The 22,335-nt window shown below is 37.3% G+C and overlaps 1 protein-coding gene across 1 annotated transcript in view; it reads right to left on the bottom strand.

Moving 5' to 3' along the window:
* LOC107712781 (dihydropyrimidine dehydrogenase [NADP(+)]-like) overlaps positions 1-22,335 on the bottom strand; it is a 184,713-nt gene that overhangs the window by 158,053 nt on the left and 4,325 nt on the right. Inside the window, exons 2-3 of the mRNA XM_016518117.1 lie at positions 4,197-4,307; positions 2,258-2,298 (exon numbers count right to left, since the gene is read on the bottom strand). Coding sequence (XP_016373603.1) covers positions 2,258-2,298; positions 4,197-4,307 — 152 coding nt within the window. The remainder of the gene's footprint in view (positions 1-2,257; positions 2,299-4,196; positions 4,308-22,335) is intronic.

Genomic DNA, 22,335 nt, shown 5'->3' on the forward strand with positions numbered 1-22,335 from the left:
ATGAACTTGATTTCTGCCCGAGCCCCGTCGGATTGCATCGGCTGTGGGGATGAAGACGACAACTCCCATGATTCCACACTCAGTCACGGCGTCATCAAACTACGCCTTTGTCTGTTTGTTTATTTTAAATACGCACCCTCTAGTGGCGAAAATGACATATTGTGCCTTTGAATAATACAGCCTCTGTAACCATAAGGGACTTCTTTCAAAAGCTCCTAATTATCCCAAACTTTTGACCGGTAGTGTATTTGCACAAGCGTAGCACGGCAAAAGATACACATGTATACTCCTGATACAGTAAACTCGCATGCCATATGTTCAATCTATAGCACAGAGCCTCTATGAATTAAATCAGGCCTGCGATCCATCCCCATTGATTAGAATGATGAATTAGGCAGCTGTACTTAGCAACAGTGCTGTCAGCGGGGAGTAGATAATCTCCCCTACAAAACACCTCCATCTTGTTGTGTCTCCACATCAAACAAGCAGTTGCCTTTAAAAGGACAGACGAGGCATAGCGGCCACCTGCCAAAAAACACAAACCCTTCCGTCGCACGCTGGTCTGGGGAGATATTCGTGAGACTTTGATGGCATGTGCCTGGAATCGTAAGATAATTACGTTTGAGCGACTGTCTGAGCGCGTGTGTTAGCGAGTGCAGCTCACAAGTTCTTGTCTTATGATGAAATACCTGCTCACAGGGATACAGTAAACTCACATGCCATATGTTCAATCTATAGCACAGAGCCTTTATGAATTAAATCAGGCCTGCGATCCATCCCCATTGATTAGAATGATGAATTAGGCAGCTGTACTTAGCAACAGTGCTGTCAGCGGGGAGTAGATAATCTCCCCTACAAAACACCTCCATCTTGTGTCTCCACATCAAACAAGCAGGAGGCTCTTTTGCCTTTAAAAGGACAGACGAGGCATAGCAACCACCTGCCAAAAAACACAAACCCTTCCGTCGCACACTGGTCTGGGGAGATATTCGTGAGACTTTGATGGCATGCGCCTGGAATCGTAAGATAATTACGTTTGAGCGACTGTCTGAGCGTGTGTGTTAGCGAGTGTAGCTCACCAACACGTTCTTGTCTTATGATGAAATACCTGCTCACAGGAAGTCAACAGAACTGCATGTGTGAGCCTGTATTTAACTGCTATGTTAATTTTAGTACTTCTATTTTTTGATATACACACACATTCAAGGTGAATAAGAACACACTCTATGCAAGACCTGAATTCAAGCGTTCAATAGACGTAATGTGCATTCTTGCGTTGCTGTTGCGGTAACAAACCTCAGTGCTAAGGGGGACTATAACGTTAACTTTAAATTGAGTTTTTGTAGTAAGAAGTGTTTTAGACCTCATACCTAAGCAGACAATGCTTTGGCCGTTTAATATATTCCATGTTAATCAAGTTAGTTCTTACCAGCTGCAATCACAACAAGCAACAAGCGAGTATCTATTTCTGTTGTGAACGTAGTGAAATCTATAGATGCCTGTTTTCGCCTCAGAGTAAAAAATAATTATCAAAATTCTGACTAATTTTATAAATAATAATAATAAATGTATAAGGATTTTAAAATAATGTTATTATATTTTTTGATAACTTTTACTTTTTTTAAACTCTAAGGAGGAAACAAGCTTTTAAAAAACTTTTTTAAATGATTTATTTAGCATAAAAATTAAACTGCATCATATGCTTTGAAATGGAAAAAATTGCAAATAGTAGGAGAGAAACTATTCATCACTCTTCCTGTCTGGACATATTTCACATTGAAAAACAAATCTAATTTTTCATAATGGGTTTATGTGACATTTGCTGCAAGTTTTATTATTTAAATTGATTTAAATTAAAAGTTAAAAGGTTGCTGTTAATAAATGATAAACAAAACTAGAAGTATGACAATTTGCAGTTTAGGTCTATTAAATGTTATAAATAATGGCTTTCAAATCTAAAATGATAATACAATGCTAAATGCCTATAATTAATCATTTAATACTCAAATTGCAAATTTGTTGCTGCTACAGGCTTTGGTTTTGATAATGACAATACAAGCATTGGCAGTACTTGCTATTTTCACTCAAATTGTTGCTAATAATATAATTTGCAAAGACAAATATAATTTAAATACATAATATTTAAATATAATATAATAAGTATATTAAATATAAATAAAATATTTAATATATTAAAGACAGAGTTTTCACTATCTGAAGGTCTTGAGTGTGTCAGTTTGAGATCATGTATGTGGACAAATTCAGCTTGAGTTTTTGCGGCTGTGGTGCCGAACACAGCTGCTGATTTCTCAACAAGACCAAACGAAAGGTTAAAAAGCAGCTACTGAAGCAGTGTTAATTTCGTTGACAAATTATTTTCGTCATAATTTTCGTCAACAACATTTTCTCACTGACGAAAACGAGACGATAACTAAATAAAAAACAGATTTTAATGACAAAAACTAAAACGAAAATATACTTTCGTTTTCGTCAACGAATAAAAACGAGACGAAAATGTTAGGGAAGGACGATTTGGGAAGATATCATCCAGTCAGACTCAGTCAGGACTGATGTCTCTGTGGTAGTTACTGTAGGAAACTTTTTCCTCGTCGAAGCAGAGACCAGGAGACGTTGGGATATCTTTCATACAGAAGTCACTCTTTATTGAGGACTCGCTGTGCGTCGCTGCAGTCATCCAAGTCTGACTATAGCTCAGCACAGTAGAGTTTATATACATTTTAAGGGGGCGGGATTCATTCAGTAGAGGTGGCGACAATCTAAACAAAGCATGCAAATGCAATACAGGAATCAGCCCGTTACCGGAATTTCTCCAGGCCTGATCTCATCACCATAACAGTGTCATTCAAATGCATAGGTGCTAATCCAATCAGCATAACTACTCAAAGACTGGGGCGGAGGCACCAAGAGCCATTACAAACAAAAGGTGACTTTCTCAGTAATTTGGTTAATTTGACTAACAATAAGAGAAACCGGAACAGACAGGAACCTCTTGCTACACTTTGTTTAAGATAATCATTTGTCTGATGTAATTTACCTTAAATGCTAAATACAATGTACTTCACCTTAGTTTTTCATGTGATGCTATGTCAGAATATAGTATCAGCATATTTTAAACAGATTCTTAAATTTGTAATCCAACATTACGTACATACACCGTCCCTGATCTGACCGCGGGAAAACACGGCGCTGTTGCGCGCTCTACAGGCTCGCGCAGCAGCGCTTCAGACGTCTTCAGCGCGGGTTGTAATCAATGAATAGCGCACATTTATGCCAAGCGATTGCTTATGAATTAATGTTGATGAATTATGACAATGTTTACTATACGATGTTTATATGGTGATATGTTTTAGACGGTTGTAAGAATACATATTTTATTTCCCTCATCTGAACTTGAATGAGCAGCCTGCAGCTGTACAGTCAACAGTGCAAACATTTCAAAATAAGAGTCACTGTGTATTTCATGCTTTTTTTCCTGGTCATTATTGATATTTTGGGTACATAAACTGTAATTAGTTTAATTTAATATAATTTACATTTAATTTACAACTATTGTAGGTTCTGTCTGGGATTCCCCATCACAGGATGGACAGACTAAGAACATTATTCAAAATATTATTTAATAAATACATTTTACTAGTATCAGGTTTTTATAGTTAAAACTAAAACCATAAAAATATTCTTCATTAATTGAAATAAAATAAATGTTAACTGAAATTATAAAACAATAAAAATCTATAAAAAAGGAAATAAAAACGTATTTTGTTTCAGTTAAACTTTAGCTTAACCTGATGTACTAAAATAACCAGAACAGAAAAAAAAAAAAAAAATGATGCATTACAATTTAACTAAACCCTTTAGACTTAGTCGACTAAAATTGTATGATATTTAGTCGACTAAAACTAGACTAAAACTAAAACAATTCAGATGACTTAAAATATGACTAAAACTAAATGGCATTTTCGTCAAAAGACTATAACTAAAACTAAATCAAAATTTGCTGTCAAAATTAACACTGTACTGAAAAAAGCTAAACAGATGGGTCCAGAGGCAGGAAACAGCCCATCTAAATCTGGAAACAACACTAAGTTCCTCTTCTCTCCAGGTGATTGGTCAGTGAGAGCCCTATTGAGGGGCAGGTGAAAATATGAGGGTTGAGGGTGATGGAGGAGACGCACCTCACAGCTTTTCTCTGTGTTTCTTTTCCAGTGTTTTTTCTCCATTTTCTTCGTCGCAGTAGAGAGGAGCACAGCGTGAGTCTGGACCCGAGGGTTCAAGGCCAGGATACTCTGAATAGATAGAGAAAGAGAGAGAGAAATAGTCAAGGTGCTTAGTCAAGGTAGTTTCATATTATGCATAACTTGCAATGCACAACGGCTATTGCTTTTGTGTGTGGGTGTGAGTGAGTGAGTGAGTGAGACTGAGCACTCCCACTCACATTCTTGTTCTTGAACAAATGTGATTCTCGGCAAGGACATTTCCAGCACTCTGGGAAAATAGCACGCTTTAAGTTTCACAGCTGAACAATTAAGAGAGTTCTGAGGACAAATCAAAAGCATGCCAACAGGCTGTCTTTAAAAAATCAAGAGTGTGTTTAGCAGATGCTTGTCATTCCTAAACTAACGTGCCGCAGCATCGTTTCACACTGGAGAGATGCAGACAGCTGACCTTCAAACTCATTCACTTTCAAAATATGCAGTTCTTCTGCAAAAACACGCACAAGCATTCAGACAATGTCAGCTTCGCACGCAGCTACCGGGTATGTAACATCACAAACAGAGATTTGAGAGAATTTTAAGAGGGTTATTAGTGGTGACTGCGAGGCAGAATCACTATTACAATTAGAATTAGTGATCTGAAAAACCCTTAACCCTCAGAATCAAACTTCTATGTATGATGTATTTATGTATTATGTGTTAAACTTGCACTCGTGTACAGTATGTGGTATTTCACATAACAGACAATAAACCTGTAGGAAGAAAAAAAATGCACTTTTGCAGGACAGGCCTGAAGGAGGGTCCGGAATCACTCAGAATATCTTAGATACCAAAAAGCTGTAAAAACTAACCCAAACACCCTAGCAAACATGTTTAAAGGGGTCATCCGATGCTACATGCACTTTTACAAGTTGTTTGAACTGAAATGTGTGTTGGCAGTGTGTGTACACAACCACCCTATAATGATAAAAATCCACATAGTGGTTTTAATCTACTAAAATCTTTACCCTTTCTCAAATCGAGCCGATCTCAGATGCCTGTCTGTGTGACGTCACAAAAGGCACCTCCAATGATAGTTTGATTGACAGTGGCGTTTCAGCACAGACTGGACTGGCGTCTTACGAAGGTTTTTAGAAGGCTTCTGATACAGACGGTTTTTTAATGAATCTTTGCAAATCGCCTTTCCTAATAATGTGCTAATTAGCAAGTTTCACAATGAATGCGGCTAAAGTAAACGGTCCCTCAGAGAGCAGCTTGGAAGAGAGGGGCGGGGGTAGCAGAGCTCATTAACAGACTGCGCTTGTCGGAAGGAGGGACTTTGTAGAAAACGAAGCGTTTGAGAGAGGCGGGGCATAGAGGACCTACAATAATGTACAGTATTTGAAAAATAATGTGTTTTTTGAACATTAAAGCATGTCAACATATTCTGTTACACCAAATACACAAAATAATGATCTTTTAAAAAGCATCATATGACCCCTTTAAAACAAATCCGAATGTATTAGCAACTCTACTTCAACATCCACATCACCCTAACAACCTCACAGTAACACATTAAAACTATTCAGAACCTGGCAACATGCTAAAAACACTTGTTAAAAAACACCCTGGCAACAACCTAACATTACCCAAGCTCAACCCTCTTCAAACTGCATAGCACACCATAGCAACCACCTATCAACATCCTCACAACATGTTAAATAATCACTCAGAACACATTGGCTACATTCACATTGGCCAACTTTAAACAGCAGGTTGTCTGTCATAGTGTTACGAATCCTGTCCATGGACTTCCGTCCGATTGCCACGAGAGGTCACTCGTCCATCATATTGACTCTCTCACTACACAGACTGTTACATGTCACCACAGACTACATTTCCCATCATCCATTGCACTGATTGCACACAGCTGTAACCAATCACACACACACTATATTACACTCACTCAGACTCACTCAAACTGCCGAGTATTGTTTAGCGTTTATCACTCACCCAGCGATAGCTACTCTACGGAGCCAGTTCTTGTTTTCCTAGTTTAGTCGGTCTCGCCTTGCCTGTTTTCAGATTCTTGCCTGTGTTTTCGATTTACCCTTTTGTCTTGCTGTTTTGGACTCTGTTTGCCCCTGCCTGGACTATTGCTATTAACCTTAATTATCTCTTGCCTTGCCCTGTTGGATTACGTTCTCCGTCGATTGACCCTTGCCTGTTTCTTGGACTATCTTGTGTCTTGCCCGTACCATACCCATTTGCTGGTGTTCGACCCTGCCTGTGTTTTGACCATGTTTATTAATAAAAGCTTGCAAATGGTTCCACACATCTCTAGTCCCTGTCGCCCCGTAACAAATAGCATGTCAATCATGGGTTTTGGGTTTTCATGTGTGGTTTCGCTAACTTACAGCAATGCCCTAGTAACCACCTAGCAACTGCATAGCAACATAATTAACAAATGTTTAGAACATTTTATTACCATAGGAACGTATTGGAACTACCCACAGCATCCTAGCAACACTCTAGCAACTGCATAGCAACACATTAAAAAATATTTAGAACATTTTAGTCACCATATAGCAATGTTGAATCTAACCTCAGTACCCTAGCAACTAGGGGTGGAATGGTTCAACTTACTCACGGTTCGGTTTGTATCACGGTTTTAGAGTCACGGTTTCGGTATGGTTCGGTATGTGCTATGTTTAGGGGAAAACTATACTGTCAAATAAAAATAAAGAAAATAAGAATAATCTATCTAACTATAAGCAACAGCACAAATAAATACAATAGTTTAAAGAAACAAATAAAATAAACAGTGATTTTAAGGGAGTTTTTTTTTACATTTTTTTTTTTGTTTTTTCTACCATTAGTTTTTAGGTACAGAAATTGAATAAAGTAATAAAATGTAAAACAGCATTGCATATTTCACTGTATAAATTAAAGATGAATCTTTATTAAAGTTACAAAAGCTATTCAATCAAGAGCAGTGAGTGAATTCTTTGTTGTTGCTGTTTGATTAATATTAAGTGCTGTCACTTTAAGAGAATGCACTGATCCAGAGCACTGATACAGTACGTTTAGCCGGCTATGTCTGCTATAGGATACTTACCAAGACGGGCATTTTGACATGATTTGTGTGTGAATTTGTCCTTCAGCACCCGGGTGATGACGGAATAAATGACTGCTCATATTCCTGCATACGCCATTCGCATTGAACAAGAGAGAATGGTTTGTCCACGTTTTTTTTTTTTTCCATCGCTGTTGTTGTAATGTATTGGGAAGCCAGAATCAGAAACAACATTTCTGCAATTACCCACAGCACCCTAGCAACCACATAGCAACACATTAAACCCATTTAGATCACTTTACTCACCATATAACAATGGTACTGCAATTACCCACAGCACACTAGCAACCACATAGCAACTGCATAACAACACATTAAACCCATTAAGAACACTTTACTCACCATATAACAATGGTACTGCAATTACCCACAGCACACTAGCAACCACATAGCAACTGCATAACAACACATTAAACCCATTAAGAACACTTTACTCACCATATAACAATGGTACTGCAATTACCCACAGCACCCTAGCAACCACATAGTAACCACATAGCAACACATTAAAACATTTAGAACACTTTACTCACCATTTAACAACGTTATTGAAATTACGCAAAGCACCCTAGCAAACACATAGCAACACATTAAAACCATTTAAAACACTTTACTCACCAAATAACAATGGTACTGCAATTACCCACAGCACCCTAGCAAACTCATAGCAACCGCATAGCAACACATTAAAACCCCTTAGAACACTTTACTCACCATATAACTACGTTACAGCAATTACCCACAGCACACTAGCAACCACATAGTAACACATTAAAACCATTTGCAACACTTTACTCGCCATATAACAAAGCTATTTAAATTACTGAAATTTTCCTACTACGTACAGGAATTTCAACTCAACAAATGGCGTTACAAAACTGTTCGTGGCACATGAGAAAAAAGTCAGACAATAATGTAAATATGATTTTTTTTTCTCTTTCTTTCCTGTAGATGACAGGTGTAGTTGAGGCTCTCAGAATGGCCGGGGTCTACCTGAGGCCACTTCCCTTTAATCAAAGCTGAGTGTCTCTCTGAGCCCCCTCTCCAGCACCTCCCCTCTCATCCTGACAACAGAGACACAGGCTCACACCTCTCCATTACAATCAGGACTGACCCACTCGGTGCCAGAGACCAAGTGCTCCTGCAGGCTAGCGGCCAAACCAGTCCCGTCTCGGTTCAACACATTCATTCAGATGCCTGTACGAAAACACAGCCTTTGTGATTTTTGATTGAAAGAGCAGAGTTTGAAGCCTTTGTAAAAGAGATGACAAGCGATCTTGAATTATATACATTTATAATGCACCAAGCTGCTAGGCAATAGGGCCTTTCGCACCGCTTTAGTTCCAGAACTAAATGTACAGTACTAAAGTACTGGGACGATTTTGCGCGAACTATTTCCCAGTACCATTTAAAGGGTTGCATTCGCACCGACAGTGTGTACTAAGAAGTGACGTAAGCCGGTCGACAGCGTCGTCATTTGTGCACGGCATTCAACAACAGAAACAAAAAAGAACAACATTAACAGGAGGATAGAGGACGCTGTGATCGGAGCTGTTTTTGTTGTGTCTCGCAGGTTTCACAATAATGGACATGGAAAGTCGACGTATACGTAAAGCGATTGAAAGAACGGAAAGGAGGACTAAGAATCTCCAACGACAACTGGCAGTGCTACATTTGCTACAAGTGCCTGCACTTCAGTGTCCGTCCATCTATCGCTGTTCTCCATACTTGCGAAATAAGTTGACACAATGTTTACAGTATGTTTACACGGCGTTTTAAATCACGGCGGGTGAGGGCGTTTTCGTACGCGTTTGGCCAATCATTGTCTACTTACGTCATGATTAGTACCAGTTGTGCTGGTTAGACCCTGCTCCGGAGTAGGAGCTAATTTGGTTCTCGAAAAAGGCAGTCCGGTACAAAAATTGCACCCAGTTCCGACGGTGCGAAAACGCCCAAAAGTGGGTAGTTCCACAATTAGTTCTGGTACTATGAAAAGGTTCCCGCAGTGCGAAAGGCCCTATTATAAACAGCCTACAAGTAGGCTAATGAAATAATAAATGACAAAAACTGAATTTAAACAGCACATATTTTCTGTTTTCAAAAACAAAAAATGTAAATATTAATATATGTAAATAATAAAAAACAGCAATTTATAAGTAGCAAATATAATCTACACAATATTTAAATATACATTAAAAATAATAAATATTAAAAAAAAAAAATTATTTTATATTTATTTTAAAGTCGTATGCTCTTCAAGGCTGCATAAGATTTAAACACATTTATTTAAACAAAAAAAAATACAGTAAAAAAGAGAATTATTATTATGAACTGTTTTCTATTTTTATATATTTTAAAATGTAATTTATTCCAGTGATGTCACCGCTGAATTTTCAGTATCATTACTCCAGTCTTCAGTGTTACATGATCATTTTAAACGGGTGTATTTATTAAGTGCTTTGATTCCTTTTATAGTTTTGTGACCCTATTGATGATGTCATTTCCTTAAATGCTTCCCTGTTTAATTGTTTTGAAGGCAACACAAAGCAACATTCTCTTTTTCAAGTTCCTCGGTCACTTTGAGTTATTTTTCTTTCTTTTTTCAATAAAAATAATAAATATTAAAAAAAAATTTTTATTTTATATTTATTTTAAAGTCGTATGCTCTTCAAGGCTGCATAAGATTTAAACACATTTATTTAAACAAAAAAAAATACAGTAAAAAAGAGAATTATTATTATGAACTGTTTTCTATTTTTATATATTTTAAAATGTAATTTATTCCAGTGATGTCACCGCTGAATTTTCAGTATCATTACTCCAGTCTTCAGTGTTACATGATCATTTTAAACGGGTGTATTTATTAAGTGCTTTGATTCCTTTTATAGTTTTGTGACCCTATTGATGATGTCATTTCCTTAAATGCTTCCCTGTTTAATTGTTTTGAAGGCAACACAAAGCAACATTCTCTTTTTCAAGTTCCTCGGTCACTTTGAGTTATTTTTCTTTCTTTTTTCAACCTTTCCCGACAACATCGGCGACCAACCTCAATTAGTGTCCCGCAGGCAATGTGACCACAACACATGAAGCTTCGTCTTTTAATATTTTCACAGTAGGCAAGATGAAAGTCTATTTCATACAGAGGTATGAGATGTTAAAAGGGTCCACAGACATTGGGTAACCCGCCTCTCTCCTGCAGCGCTCGACTCTACCACCTCTACAAACATCCCGCTCTTCCTAAAGCCAGACATCAGCCTATTAATATTTTAATTTCACACCTAATAAAATGTAGTTAAGGCACAGTGTGTGATACAGGCTGAAACAATAAAAAGCCACCTCTTCGGGTTTTATAGTGTGTTATGTACAACATTACTTAGCCTTTTTCATATAGTGTGCTAAAGGAAAGCTAATATGTTCTTTGGGGCCAAGCCTGTAGGTAAACCGGGAGCTAATAACAAGGTTGTTCGTCGGAGTAGAAATCCTAATGGGATTCGGGGACTGTAATCAGCCCGGGGCAGCAGCGACGCAAAAACAACTAACCTCCACATTTCTAACTACTCCAGTTTGTCCTCCATGTTTGTCCTGTGGCGCATTCGCCAGGTTCAAAAGCAGGACTTATTAAAAGGCCTGTGATAGATAGAAACACTCCGTTTGTTTGAGGTGGCCTGAAAGATTAGAAATGTTCAAACACAATTAGCATCTGCTGTCCAATAGGAGGACAGGACACAGGAAAGTCTATGCTTTATTAATTAAGAAACATTCTCTGCACAAAATAACTCTAGTGATCAGATCAACCTGGGGCGGTCAAAAACAAACAGCTATTAGAAGAGTTTAAACTGACGTTAGAAAAGTATATTTAAGAACATCTACATAATAGATATATGTAATTAATTATCACAATGCTATTCCCTGCAATAATTGACAAGAGCTTTAAAAACTTTTTTATAGGCAAAATTTACTTTTTAGCCGATCATTATTTCTATTCATTTTTTTCCAGAAGACGTGAATGTTTTTATTATAAGTTTAATACTAAATTATTTTATATTTTTAAAACAAAACAAAATAAAATAAAATGACAAGACAAGACAAAAAAAAAGACAAAATAAGACGAAAAAAAAATAAAATAATAATAAATAAAAAAAACAAAGATAATAATTGTATCACTATTTTTAGTATTTATAATAAAATAAAATAAAATAAAAAAGGATTCCTTGATTAAAAAAGGGTTCAAAAGAACTAAATTTATTTAAAACAGAAATAGAAAATGATGTAAAATTCCATATTTAAACAATATTCTTTTAAATGGTGGTGGTTTAGCACATAATGTGTATTTGAAAATAAAATAAAATAAAATAAAAACAGTGTTGCCATGCCGTGGTTAATGAATATATATTCACGCATATATTCACATCTTCTAAAATTTGTTCAGGAACATTAAGCTAAAGTAAGTTAAAAAAAAAGCTATTTTGCGACTACTTCCCTGTTTCCAGCTTGATATTGACCCTCTCTCCTCAAGTGGAAAATGTACAAGAGAAACAGATGTATGCTGGAACTGGGCTAAAGCAAATGCTAATGATGCCTGACAGATGTTTACTCTGCCTCTACTACAGAATATTTGGACCGAGAAAGAGAAGAAGCTACCTGTTCTGCTACATCTTCTGTACTTAATACTACAGTCAAGCACCATTCATACTAAAAGAGTTCACTGATCTTAGGACAGACTGAGCACTATATATCACGGGATGCAGTCTGAAAACAGTCCTATAGGTCAGTTCCTAAAAACAACAGCATTAACATTCTGCTAAACTACTCCTTTTATGTTCCACCTAAGAAAGAAAAGCATACCATTTTGGAACTCCATAAAATTGACTCATTTCTAAGTGAATTATCCCTTTAAAGCTTTTCCATCTTTCACCAAACGTCGGAAGGACTCCACTCTGTGATGTCAAGCCACCAATGAAATCGACACCACGCATGAGCTGAAATATGCATCCATACCTCCCAATCAATACTACTGTACACACTGCAGGGAAGCATTCGCAACTTAAAACATCGTTCCACAAGAGAGCAGACGCATCTTTAGGGCTCAGAAGGAAAACAACATTCAGATTTAGAGTATAAACACAAATACTATACAAGCTAAGCACTGGGCGTTCGCTCGCACAAACATCCAGGAGGCTTCTCGCTCCCCAGACAAAACGCTCGCCGCAGCGCAGCTGATAAATGCCAGAGCCGCAGACAGTCTGACTCAGGCATGGATTTTTGCAGTTATTCAGCAGTCCTTGAGGAGCTGAAGCCAAACGGGCTAAGTGTGTTATCAAACATTATTTAAAACAAAAAAACACCACATTCCCCGTCGTATGTGTGACCTTTGCGGTCGGAGAGGGCCGCAGCAGCACGGAGATGCAGGCATGGTAGCGCTGACAGCCCTTTCCGCGCCGGACCCATCTGCATGTCTTTGATGGTTCCGCGGGGGATCCGCTGTGTCTGTTTATATCACTCTCCACTGATCACGCAGCCCAAACAGATGGACGATCAATAACCAGCGCTGCCCAGCCACATCAGGCAAACTGCAGCCCCTAAGAGAAAATCAGACAGGGAGCCTCTATGATGGACAATGGGAAATGGCAAATCAAACTCAGCTGCAAGTGCTAATTAATGTGGGGCTCAGGCCCGGGCTGCATTCTGCACCAAAGTGCACACGGAGCGAACTACTTTGTATAATTCAAAGGCACTCGGGAAGCTTCTATGAAAAGCCAAAATGTAATACAATGGCAAAATCTTATTTCTGTTGCACGTGTGGATAATCGTAAGTGAATATACTGGCATTACTTTTAAACAACCTGCACGCATAGTATTCTAACCATAGATATGTATAGATGCCCCATTCGACCGCTCAAGGCACGTAGATGCGGCCACCATCTTGGAACGGTCAACTTGGAACGGTCAACTCATTCACCATACTGTAGGTTCTCACAGAGCCGTTGAGCCGTTCTGTGCAGGATTGTGGCATCTTTCGAATATTCAGTGATTACTATGGTGAATGACGTCAAGTTGACCATTACAATATGGCGGACGGCTTACGTATAGCGGCCCATAGAAACAGTCGCTAATGAGGCATCTACGTATATATATCTATGATTCTAACAAATAGTATTTCTAAATAATTAATAAATAAATAATTTGCATAAAGCAAATTATCATTTGATCATTTGAGTAATTTGTTGCTCTATTGCATATTACAAATTAATATTAGTATAATACAAGACTAAATATTTCTTTGTACCATATCTCACTTAGGTATGATAGAGATCTCAGATTATTTTTTTTCTTTTAACAACATTTAAGTTGTTATTCACTGAAAATCTGTCTCTAAAAAATCAGAACCAATAAAGTTTTGCATCCCTGATCTCATACCTGGTGTATATATATTCAGTGGTTGAATTGAAAAAGAAAAAAAAAATTCAGGGGAAATGGTGTGGTCAAGTATTTCTTAGATGGGCGGGTGTCCTGTAGCAAACTTTACACAATGATTACAAAATTTGTCTAATTTTTTTAACACGTTTTTATTCAATAAAAACAGAGCTTTATTTAATGAACTATGATTTTAGCTATGACAGTTTAGGCCTTTCATAGATAAATAAATATGACACTAAAACCGCCAGTAAGTGGCAGCAAGTCCCGTTTTAATAAATGATTAATTGAATTATTCAAATCAAACGATTTATTCAAAATGGCTGATTCAATTAGAAACGAAGCATGAATGGATCGTTGAATCATTGGCTCACTCAATTCGTTCAAAAACAGATTCATTCAAACACCGCAGTGTTGCTCTGCACTGTTGTATAAATTTAATAGCACATTTGCGACATGTTGATATCCATGAAAGCATTCTTGCTTGTGTGATAAAAATAAAAAAAATTAAAACTAATAGAGAGATATTTTTTATTTCATTACTTGAATTATATGGGCATTCTAACTGCAATCTAGACTTCATCATGCAGTAAATGCTTTTGGACTCTCAAGGCATGTTTTTGTTTGTTTTTTGCAAAGTCAGTGACTTCCTCTATAATGTCATCTCTCAGTATCGTTTCTCTGTTATGTAATGTTATGTCAGGGGAGCGTCTTTAAACTCTAATCATGAAAATAGCATACCTTCTGTTGTCTTCTTTTTAAAGAACGTCAAAAGTCGTGCTTGAACCCTTTTGCGTGAAAAATGACGAAAACTTGATTGAGCTTGTGCACAGCTCATGTTAAGTTCTGATTGGCCAATTACCATTATTTAGTTCGTAAATTATCACACGTGTAAGAGAATTTTAACATTCCATTTACATGACAAGTTTTACATAATACACAACATTATTAATCTAAAGGGGATGGTAAGGGGGGATGGTGGTTTTACAGAAGGGATGCTTTTTGCTCATTGTCAAGGGGGATGCCATCCTATTACAATCACTAAACCTGCATTTATTTTATCAAAATACAGTAAAACAGTAATATTATTACAACATAAAATAACTCTTTTCTTTATGAATATATTTAAAAATTTAATTTATTCCTGTGATGCAAAGCTCAATTTTCAGCATCATTACTCCAGTCTTAAGTATCACATTATCCTTTAGAAATCATTCTAATATGCTGATTTGGTGTTCAAGAATCATTTCTTATTATTATCAAGGTTGAAAACAGTTGTGCTGCTTAATATTTTCATGGAAGCCGTGACACATTATTATTTTAAAAAATCATATGACTTGGAATATAGTGCATAAGTCATATGGACTATGTTTATGGAGCTGTCCCTGGTAACCATTCACTTTCATTATATGCACAAAAGGAGCATTGACATTTTAATAAACTTCTCGTTTTGTGTTCCATGGAAGAAAGCAAGTCTATAGCTTTAAAATTACAAGAAAGTATTACATTACAGATTATATAATTTTCATTTTTCTGTAAACTATTCCTTAAACACACTGATAGAATGGCATTAGACCCATCTACAATTTGGCCAGGTGCATGTCCTAAGAGCAGTAGCCTGCCAATTTTTTTCTCCCAGGGCTGGTTTTAAGGTGGTGACATATGCTTGAAACATTTATATGGCTATTAGCAGAGCAGCTGGTTCTGCCCTTTTGCTGTCTAATCAATAACAGCACCATATTGTGCAATAAATTACATACACCGTCCTTTTGCTTCACACTAGAGAACCTCCAATGCCTTAGCATGCATGAGGCACTTCTGTTTTTAGTGTGAATATGCAGCTAAAATTGAACTCTATAACAGTGTTTCCCAACCTTTTTTTAGTCGCGGCACCCTTTGGAAATTTTAACAAACTTGTGGCACCCACACCTTAATCCCCTTGAACAGGAAATAATTTAAAGCTAAAAAAAGTGGAGAGTAACTAAACATCAGCTGGCAAGCCGCCACCCTGTTTTCAAATGATTAAGTGATTAAAAATAGTGATTAAAAATGGCACTACAGTATTTGCTAAAATAATTTTTTTTAAAATATGATTTCTTTAAAAGATTTAGCATTAATGTTTTAAAATGGAGTGATAAAATTGGAAGAAATACGGTTTAAAAATTTTTTTTAAAAATCTGATATTCAGATTTTTTGGCTCCAATGGCACTGTTTCCCAAGAATGACTTTTTAAACATATTTTTCATAAAGTAATTAATTTACTGTTGTTTACTGAGCACAATATTGATATAATCACTGATACAGTCATCCTGTATGCATATTACTTCAGTCAAAAAAAAAAAAAAAAAACAAAAGATTGGGCCCATTTAGTTAAAAAAAGGAGCTAGCTAGACTAACCTGCCAGCCTAAAACCCTATAAAAACCCTCCCCCTAGCCTGTCAATCACATCCCCAGCCACTCACGGCGCAGCATTGGGCACGTCTGGCCACTCCTCCTGCGAGGCGGTTTAATTCGGTAATGGCCAACATGCGCCAGAACCTCATTATGCAGCATTTGAAATGGTCCCTGGCCATGTTGAGGCTCAAAAAACAATTAGCAGAGAAACAGAAGTGAAATGAACTGTAAAGAATCGGGGCTTGATGACCGAGGCTTTATCTGCTCTCAGTGGAGAAGAGAGAGAGAGAGAGGGGGGGATTGAGAAAAGGAAAAAAAAGGTTCAATATGCCACATGCTTCTGGGGTGTGTAAACGAGCCGACTGGCCTGAGGGAGCCTGGGCGATGAACTCCACTGAGGGGGATTGCGTTTGCAGACAGAGATTGCAGCAGACAGAGGGGTCATATGTGATCAGGTGAATGCGTATGGCCCCCCCTGGGGGATCGGAGGAAGAGGGGGAGGTGGGATGAATCGTGCAGCCAGGTATGTGCTGGCTTTGCAGAAGGTTCTCTGCTTGCATTCAAGGGACAGTGGCTCTGTAACAAACTCCTCCGTACCATCTCTGCTGTACTGATTGATTACAAGAGCAGTCTGACCCAACCCTGGCAGAGGTGCAATTACTGATCCACCACCACTGCAACAAACAACACGCCTGCCTGCATCTGAAACAGAGACGGCAATCAAAATACAACACACAGCAGGGTGGATTCAAAGTCGCTTTGAGGCAAGTCAGTTTGCTCGGCGGCATACAAATAAAGCTGAAAATCTCCAAAACAGTGTCAAGATTAGGTTTCAGTAACATAAGCATCACATTATTGACCCATATCTATTCATTTATTCAAAAGTCACACAATATAGCCGATTTTATTTCAGATTTGAAATATGGGTCAGTGGTGTATAAGACTGTCCAAATCGCTTAAAAAAACAAGAAAAAATATTGTTTGAATGTGTCAAGTTCTTAGAAATGTAATTGTATTCATGTTAGATTCATTGGTTTTGAATAACTTTTATGCCATTTTTTCAGAGAGGTTTTAATTTATTTTATAAAATTCAGATTCAGATTTGTATTTAGTTTGGTTACTGTTTAGTTCAGGTTGTAAAATGTCATGTAGTTTGACTCCTTAAAAGTATTTATGACTTAATAAAGAATTATGAACTTATTTATAAATTAATAATTTTTGGAAATACTTGGAAATGACCTTTAAAAAACATAAAATACTTGGTAATTAATTTCATTAGGTTTTCTTAACATTAAACGTGACTCATAAATTAATACTTTTTTAAGTTATTCAAAACAACAAGAATCTAACATGAATACATTTAAACTAGATTTTTTTTCTTTTCAAAGATTTGGACACTCTTATACACCATTGACATTGGTTTTTCAAATTCTGAATAAAATCGGCTAATAATGAGAGCTTGCTTCTTTACCAACATCATCTCCAAAAGATGCTTAAAAAATGATTTTTTTTTTCCCCAGGTATTTTTCAGGTTTATGTACGTAATGCACATAAACTAGGGCTGGGCGATATAGCTAAAAAATGTATCAACGATATAATGTTTCATATCGTTCGGTATCGAGGGAATAAACTTCCACAAATTCGTGACGTGTTTTCTAAAAGTTTAATCTGTTTTAACGTTGCATGGCTACATCTCTTGTGTGAGACGCGAGTGCAGCAGTCATATTTGTCCGTCTATAAAAAATGCGCTGAATTTGCATCTGTGTGAATGGCTTGGTTTTGACCTAATCAAGATCTTCTCCGCATTGAGCTTCTATATTTCTCTAATATTTTGAATGCATAACACAGCAGAAGCGCATCTCGTGGGCTAGACTAACAAAACATTAAAATGCAACAAAGTCACTTACATCATCATCACCGCATCTCGTGCTCCACTGATGACGCTCCCTGACGCACTCCTAACATTCAAATGCAAATGTTTATTTTAAACTTGACTAATATTCTTTTTTTTTATTAACAATCTCATCATCACAGGCAGGCACAGCACTCAATTCAGCATGTGTTCGTGTTTGTGTGTGCTGTCTGCGTCACTCATAGCACGTGCCTATATCGTGCACTATTTTTATTATCGTTATCGAAGAAAGTGTGCCGTCGATAAATATCGATACCGTTTTACCGCCCAGGCCTAACATAAACATTCTAAAGCAAGCAAATGCTATCAAAAAGGTGATTGACTCTTTTAACTGGAAGGCGGGACTTCTGTTCTGTTACGGATTTCTCCCATTCATTTCTCTATGAATGGTCTTTCTCCACCTCTTAAACAGTCTCTGGTTGAATACAGCAGCTTTTTGGCAACCTTTGCAGCAAATATTTATTTTGTTAATGCCACGGACTTGTAACAGGATTTCAGTTCATCATACGTTTTGATAAATGATGCAAATACCAGTTGCACACGTACTAGGCGATAATCAGGAAACATGATTTTACGACTAATGTCTGCCTGTAAGCGACCTCACCTTGCACAGCAGGGGAGCAGCTAAAGCGTCTGCGTGGTAAACCGGCGCAAATTGTACTCAAAACATCCAACATCCATTCCTGATGCAAAATTTCAGCACAGAGCGAGGGAGATGCGAAATGTTTTGCAGCTACAGTCTTAAGGGTTAAAAAGCAGAGCGCTTGCAGCCTCAGTGATTTGCAATAACATGCAAGCTTTTCGAGTGGCCAACTATTTCCATAAAATTTAATTTGCATTTTATTTTGGAGCAATCCCCTGTCAGCGTTCCAGACGTCTGATGAGAGCGCAGGCCAGGAGAGGCGCAGAGGTCTGCCAGCGGAGTCATACCTCTTTGTTTAAATGCTGTATTGCTGTGGGTTTTTTAATGAACTCTAACAGCAGTCCAGGAGGATTTTAATTAATCTACATGTGTGCCCAAAAGGGCCCCACATTTAGCGCTTTCAGAAGTGCGGATGGATATTAAAATAAGACATCTGACAGAACTGCAGAAAAATTGAGGATTTAATTGCTCCAGAGATGGCAATTATTATGAGATTTAGAAAGCCATTTTCAATGGCAGACAGGAGTCATTTAGTCCCAGTCTTAAGTGCAGCGAAGAGCCGAAGGTCACGTCAGTGTTGTCATTACGGCCTGAATAAAGATGCTAATGAAGGGCTTGACTTACTCTCCTCTGCTCTCCATAAAGGTTGCATTAGTGTCGCCCAGCATGGAGACGCACGCAGCCATCTTTACACATTTGAACATGTGACGAGTTTCACGACGAGAGCATGTGCTAAACATTTTCCACCTTGCGTAGCGTAACCAACACCATTATGTTCACAATCAACCTAAATGCTGACGCAAGGTACCATGGGCAAATACCCTTTAAACGGTGACATTAAATAAGGATGTAACCATAATTGGGTGCTATTAAAATGAACCTTAAAGAAATAGTTCACCCAAAAATGAATATTTTATCATCATTTATTCACCCTCATTCCAAACCTGTATGAGTTTTTCTTTCTTCTGTTGAACACACACACACACAAATAAAGATATTTTGAAGAATGTTGGTAACCAAACAGTTGCTGGCAGCCATTGATTTCCATAGTATTTTTTCCATACTATAGAAATCAGTGGCTACCAGCATCTGTTTGGTTACACACATTTTTCAGAATATCTTATTTTGTGTTCAGAAGAAGAAGGAAATGCATACAGGTTTGGAACAACTTGTGGGTGCGTAAATTATGACAAAATGTTCATTTTTGGGTGAACTATGCAAGTTATGAAGAGTATTTATTAAGTAACATCAGCCATATATTAAATCTACTTCTCTCACTTTCTGCTATATCCACTCAGCAAAACATTACATTTTAAAACACAAAATTGTATTATTGCCACTCATCACTGTATAAAACACCAATGAAAAGAAAACTCGTGCAGTCGTGCAGCCCTGTAGACTTACTAAAATAGATAAATTATCTGTTTACTTGCATGTAATATGACCATTAACTGATATCAGAGAACTGTGAATGTGTCATTAACTTATTGAAATACTAACTTACTTCATTAAAATATTTTACCAAAAAAGTTCAGGAACCCCTTGCACTAGGATGCTAAACCAGACACATCCTTAAACACAGCAAACACATTCTGAAATCTCTGGCTTTGACACCAAAGGGGGTTTACCTGTAGAGCGAGAACAACACGCTGCCAGATATCTGATTGTTTTGCCTAAACACATGCACATGTTGAACAACCCAGAGCGGCGGATCAGAAAATAAGCACATAGCTTGTTCACTCCCAGTTAAACAGCTTTAGTGAAAGTAGTACAGAGAATTTTAAATATATTACTGCTGCATTGTTGAATCTTGAAAAAGCAGCTACAAAACAAATGTTCATCTTATGTTTAATGGAAATGTCATAAATTATATAAAAATTTTGTTTTAAAATAAAATAAATGGATAAAATGACATTAAGAAATTCAATTCAGTTCACAATGATTTATATAGCATTTTTCACAAGCGCGTTTAAAAGTAGCTTTACAGAAAATGCATGATTCAACTATCAAATGTCATTTAGCCTTAATGATCCTAAATTTCCGTTAAAGGTGGGGTAAGCGATTTCTGGTAGCCACTGTTGATATTTGAAATCACCAAAACAAACACGCCCCTACCCCAAAAGGGTCTCACCCCTATTTTGATAGCTCCGCCCCACACATACGTACGCAACCCAGGCAATGATTAGTTCTGTGAAACAAAGCAAAACTTTGTTCCGCAGACGTTTTCCTCTTTTGTTTTTTATCCGCCATCTCTATCTTTCTGTCGCTCGGCTCGCTAATGTCCGTCCTGAGCACTGAACGCTCTCTCCTCCACATCATGAGTAGACACGCCCCTTACTGCTTATTGGCTACAAGTTTGTTTTGCTAGTCGGCCCAAATCAGTTTTCTAAAGCGTTTTTGAAAAATCGCTTACCCCACCTTTAATCTTTAAAGCAATGGCTTAAAATATTCAAATTATGTTTAACAGTCAATCAAAATTTCATTAGAAATGAAAACATCACAAATTATCCATGAAAGCTCATGTCAATCTCATGTTGAATAAAATGTATCTATTAAACAAATTAGACAATTAGAAAATACTTTAAAGAGTTAGATTATATTTTTTTTTGTTTAAACACTTGCACTGTAATGCTAACAATTCTACTACATATTCTAATGGGAAGTGTCTCCTAAATCTCCTAAATGTTTAACCAAGTCATGTTCAAGTTCAACCTTTGCCTCAAATCTTAAAGGGGTCATGAACTGCCTTTTTTATTATTATTTTGTACTGTTCTCTGAGGTCCACTTATAATGTTATCAATATTTTTTACATTAAAAAACATCATCATTTTCTGTCCTGTTTTGACTCCCCTCATCGGAACGCTCCGTTTGAATAGGTGTGGCAGATTGTAGACTCGGAAGTAAACGCCCACTGCTATGATTGACTAACAGTTGTATATGTTTGACACACACAAAAATTTGGACGCTGCTAATTAGGTTAAAAACGCATAAATACACAGTACATATCAAACGATCTGTAATAACAGACAAAGCAATAGTGACCACGTAATAAAAACATGTGACATTCCTGTCGGATCCAATAATTCGGCACAGCATCGTCTTTTAGTTTCAATCTTTTTGAAAATCCAGCGTCGAATTGTCCCTTGTTTGTAAACGAATCCGTGGTAAAATGAAGTGAACAAAGGTCTGAGTTCTTACTGACACGGTCTGGAACTTCATTAAAATAAATTTCATACACTCTCCTAATGTTGGAATCAGAAGGAAGGCGATGCAAAGACTGTGTTTTTCCACAACTTGGCACTGAACAGCGTCTTGTTGTCTTCGGAGCATCTTTATCGTTTGATTTCTGCGTAGACCTGCGTTTGCCTCTCTCGTTATTCACACTACATGCGCGAATCAGTGGGCGGGGCTAAACAGGCAGTGATGTAGAAGCAGGTGTTGATCTTTTTCTGCGGAGGTGGCGTTTAGCCACACTATTACATCATAAAGTGGCACATTCCACAACCTGTCGTTTTGGCAGATTGACTTCAATATAGTGCTGGGCGGTATGACCAAAAATTTATATCACGGTATTTTTCAAAATTATACCTGTTTCACGGTACATGACGGTATTTTTTTTTTT

Source organism: Sinocyclocheilus rhinocerous, unplaced genomic scaffold, assembly GCF_001515625.1.
Source record: "Sinocyclocheilus rhinocerous isolate Xijiao unplaced genomic scaffold, SAMN03320098_v1.1 scaffold1740, whole genome shotgun sequence".
NCBI classification, from domain to species: Eukaryota; Metazoa; Chordata; class Actinopteri; order Cypriniformes; family Cyprinidae; genus Sinocyclocheilus; species Sinocyclocheilus rhinocerous.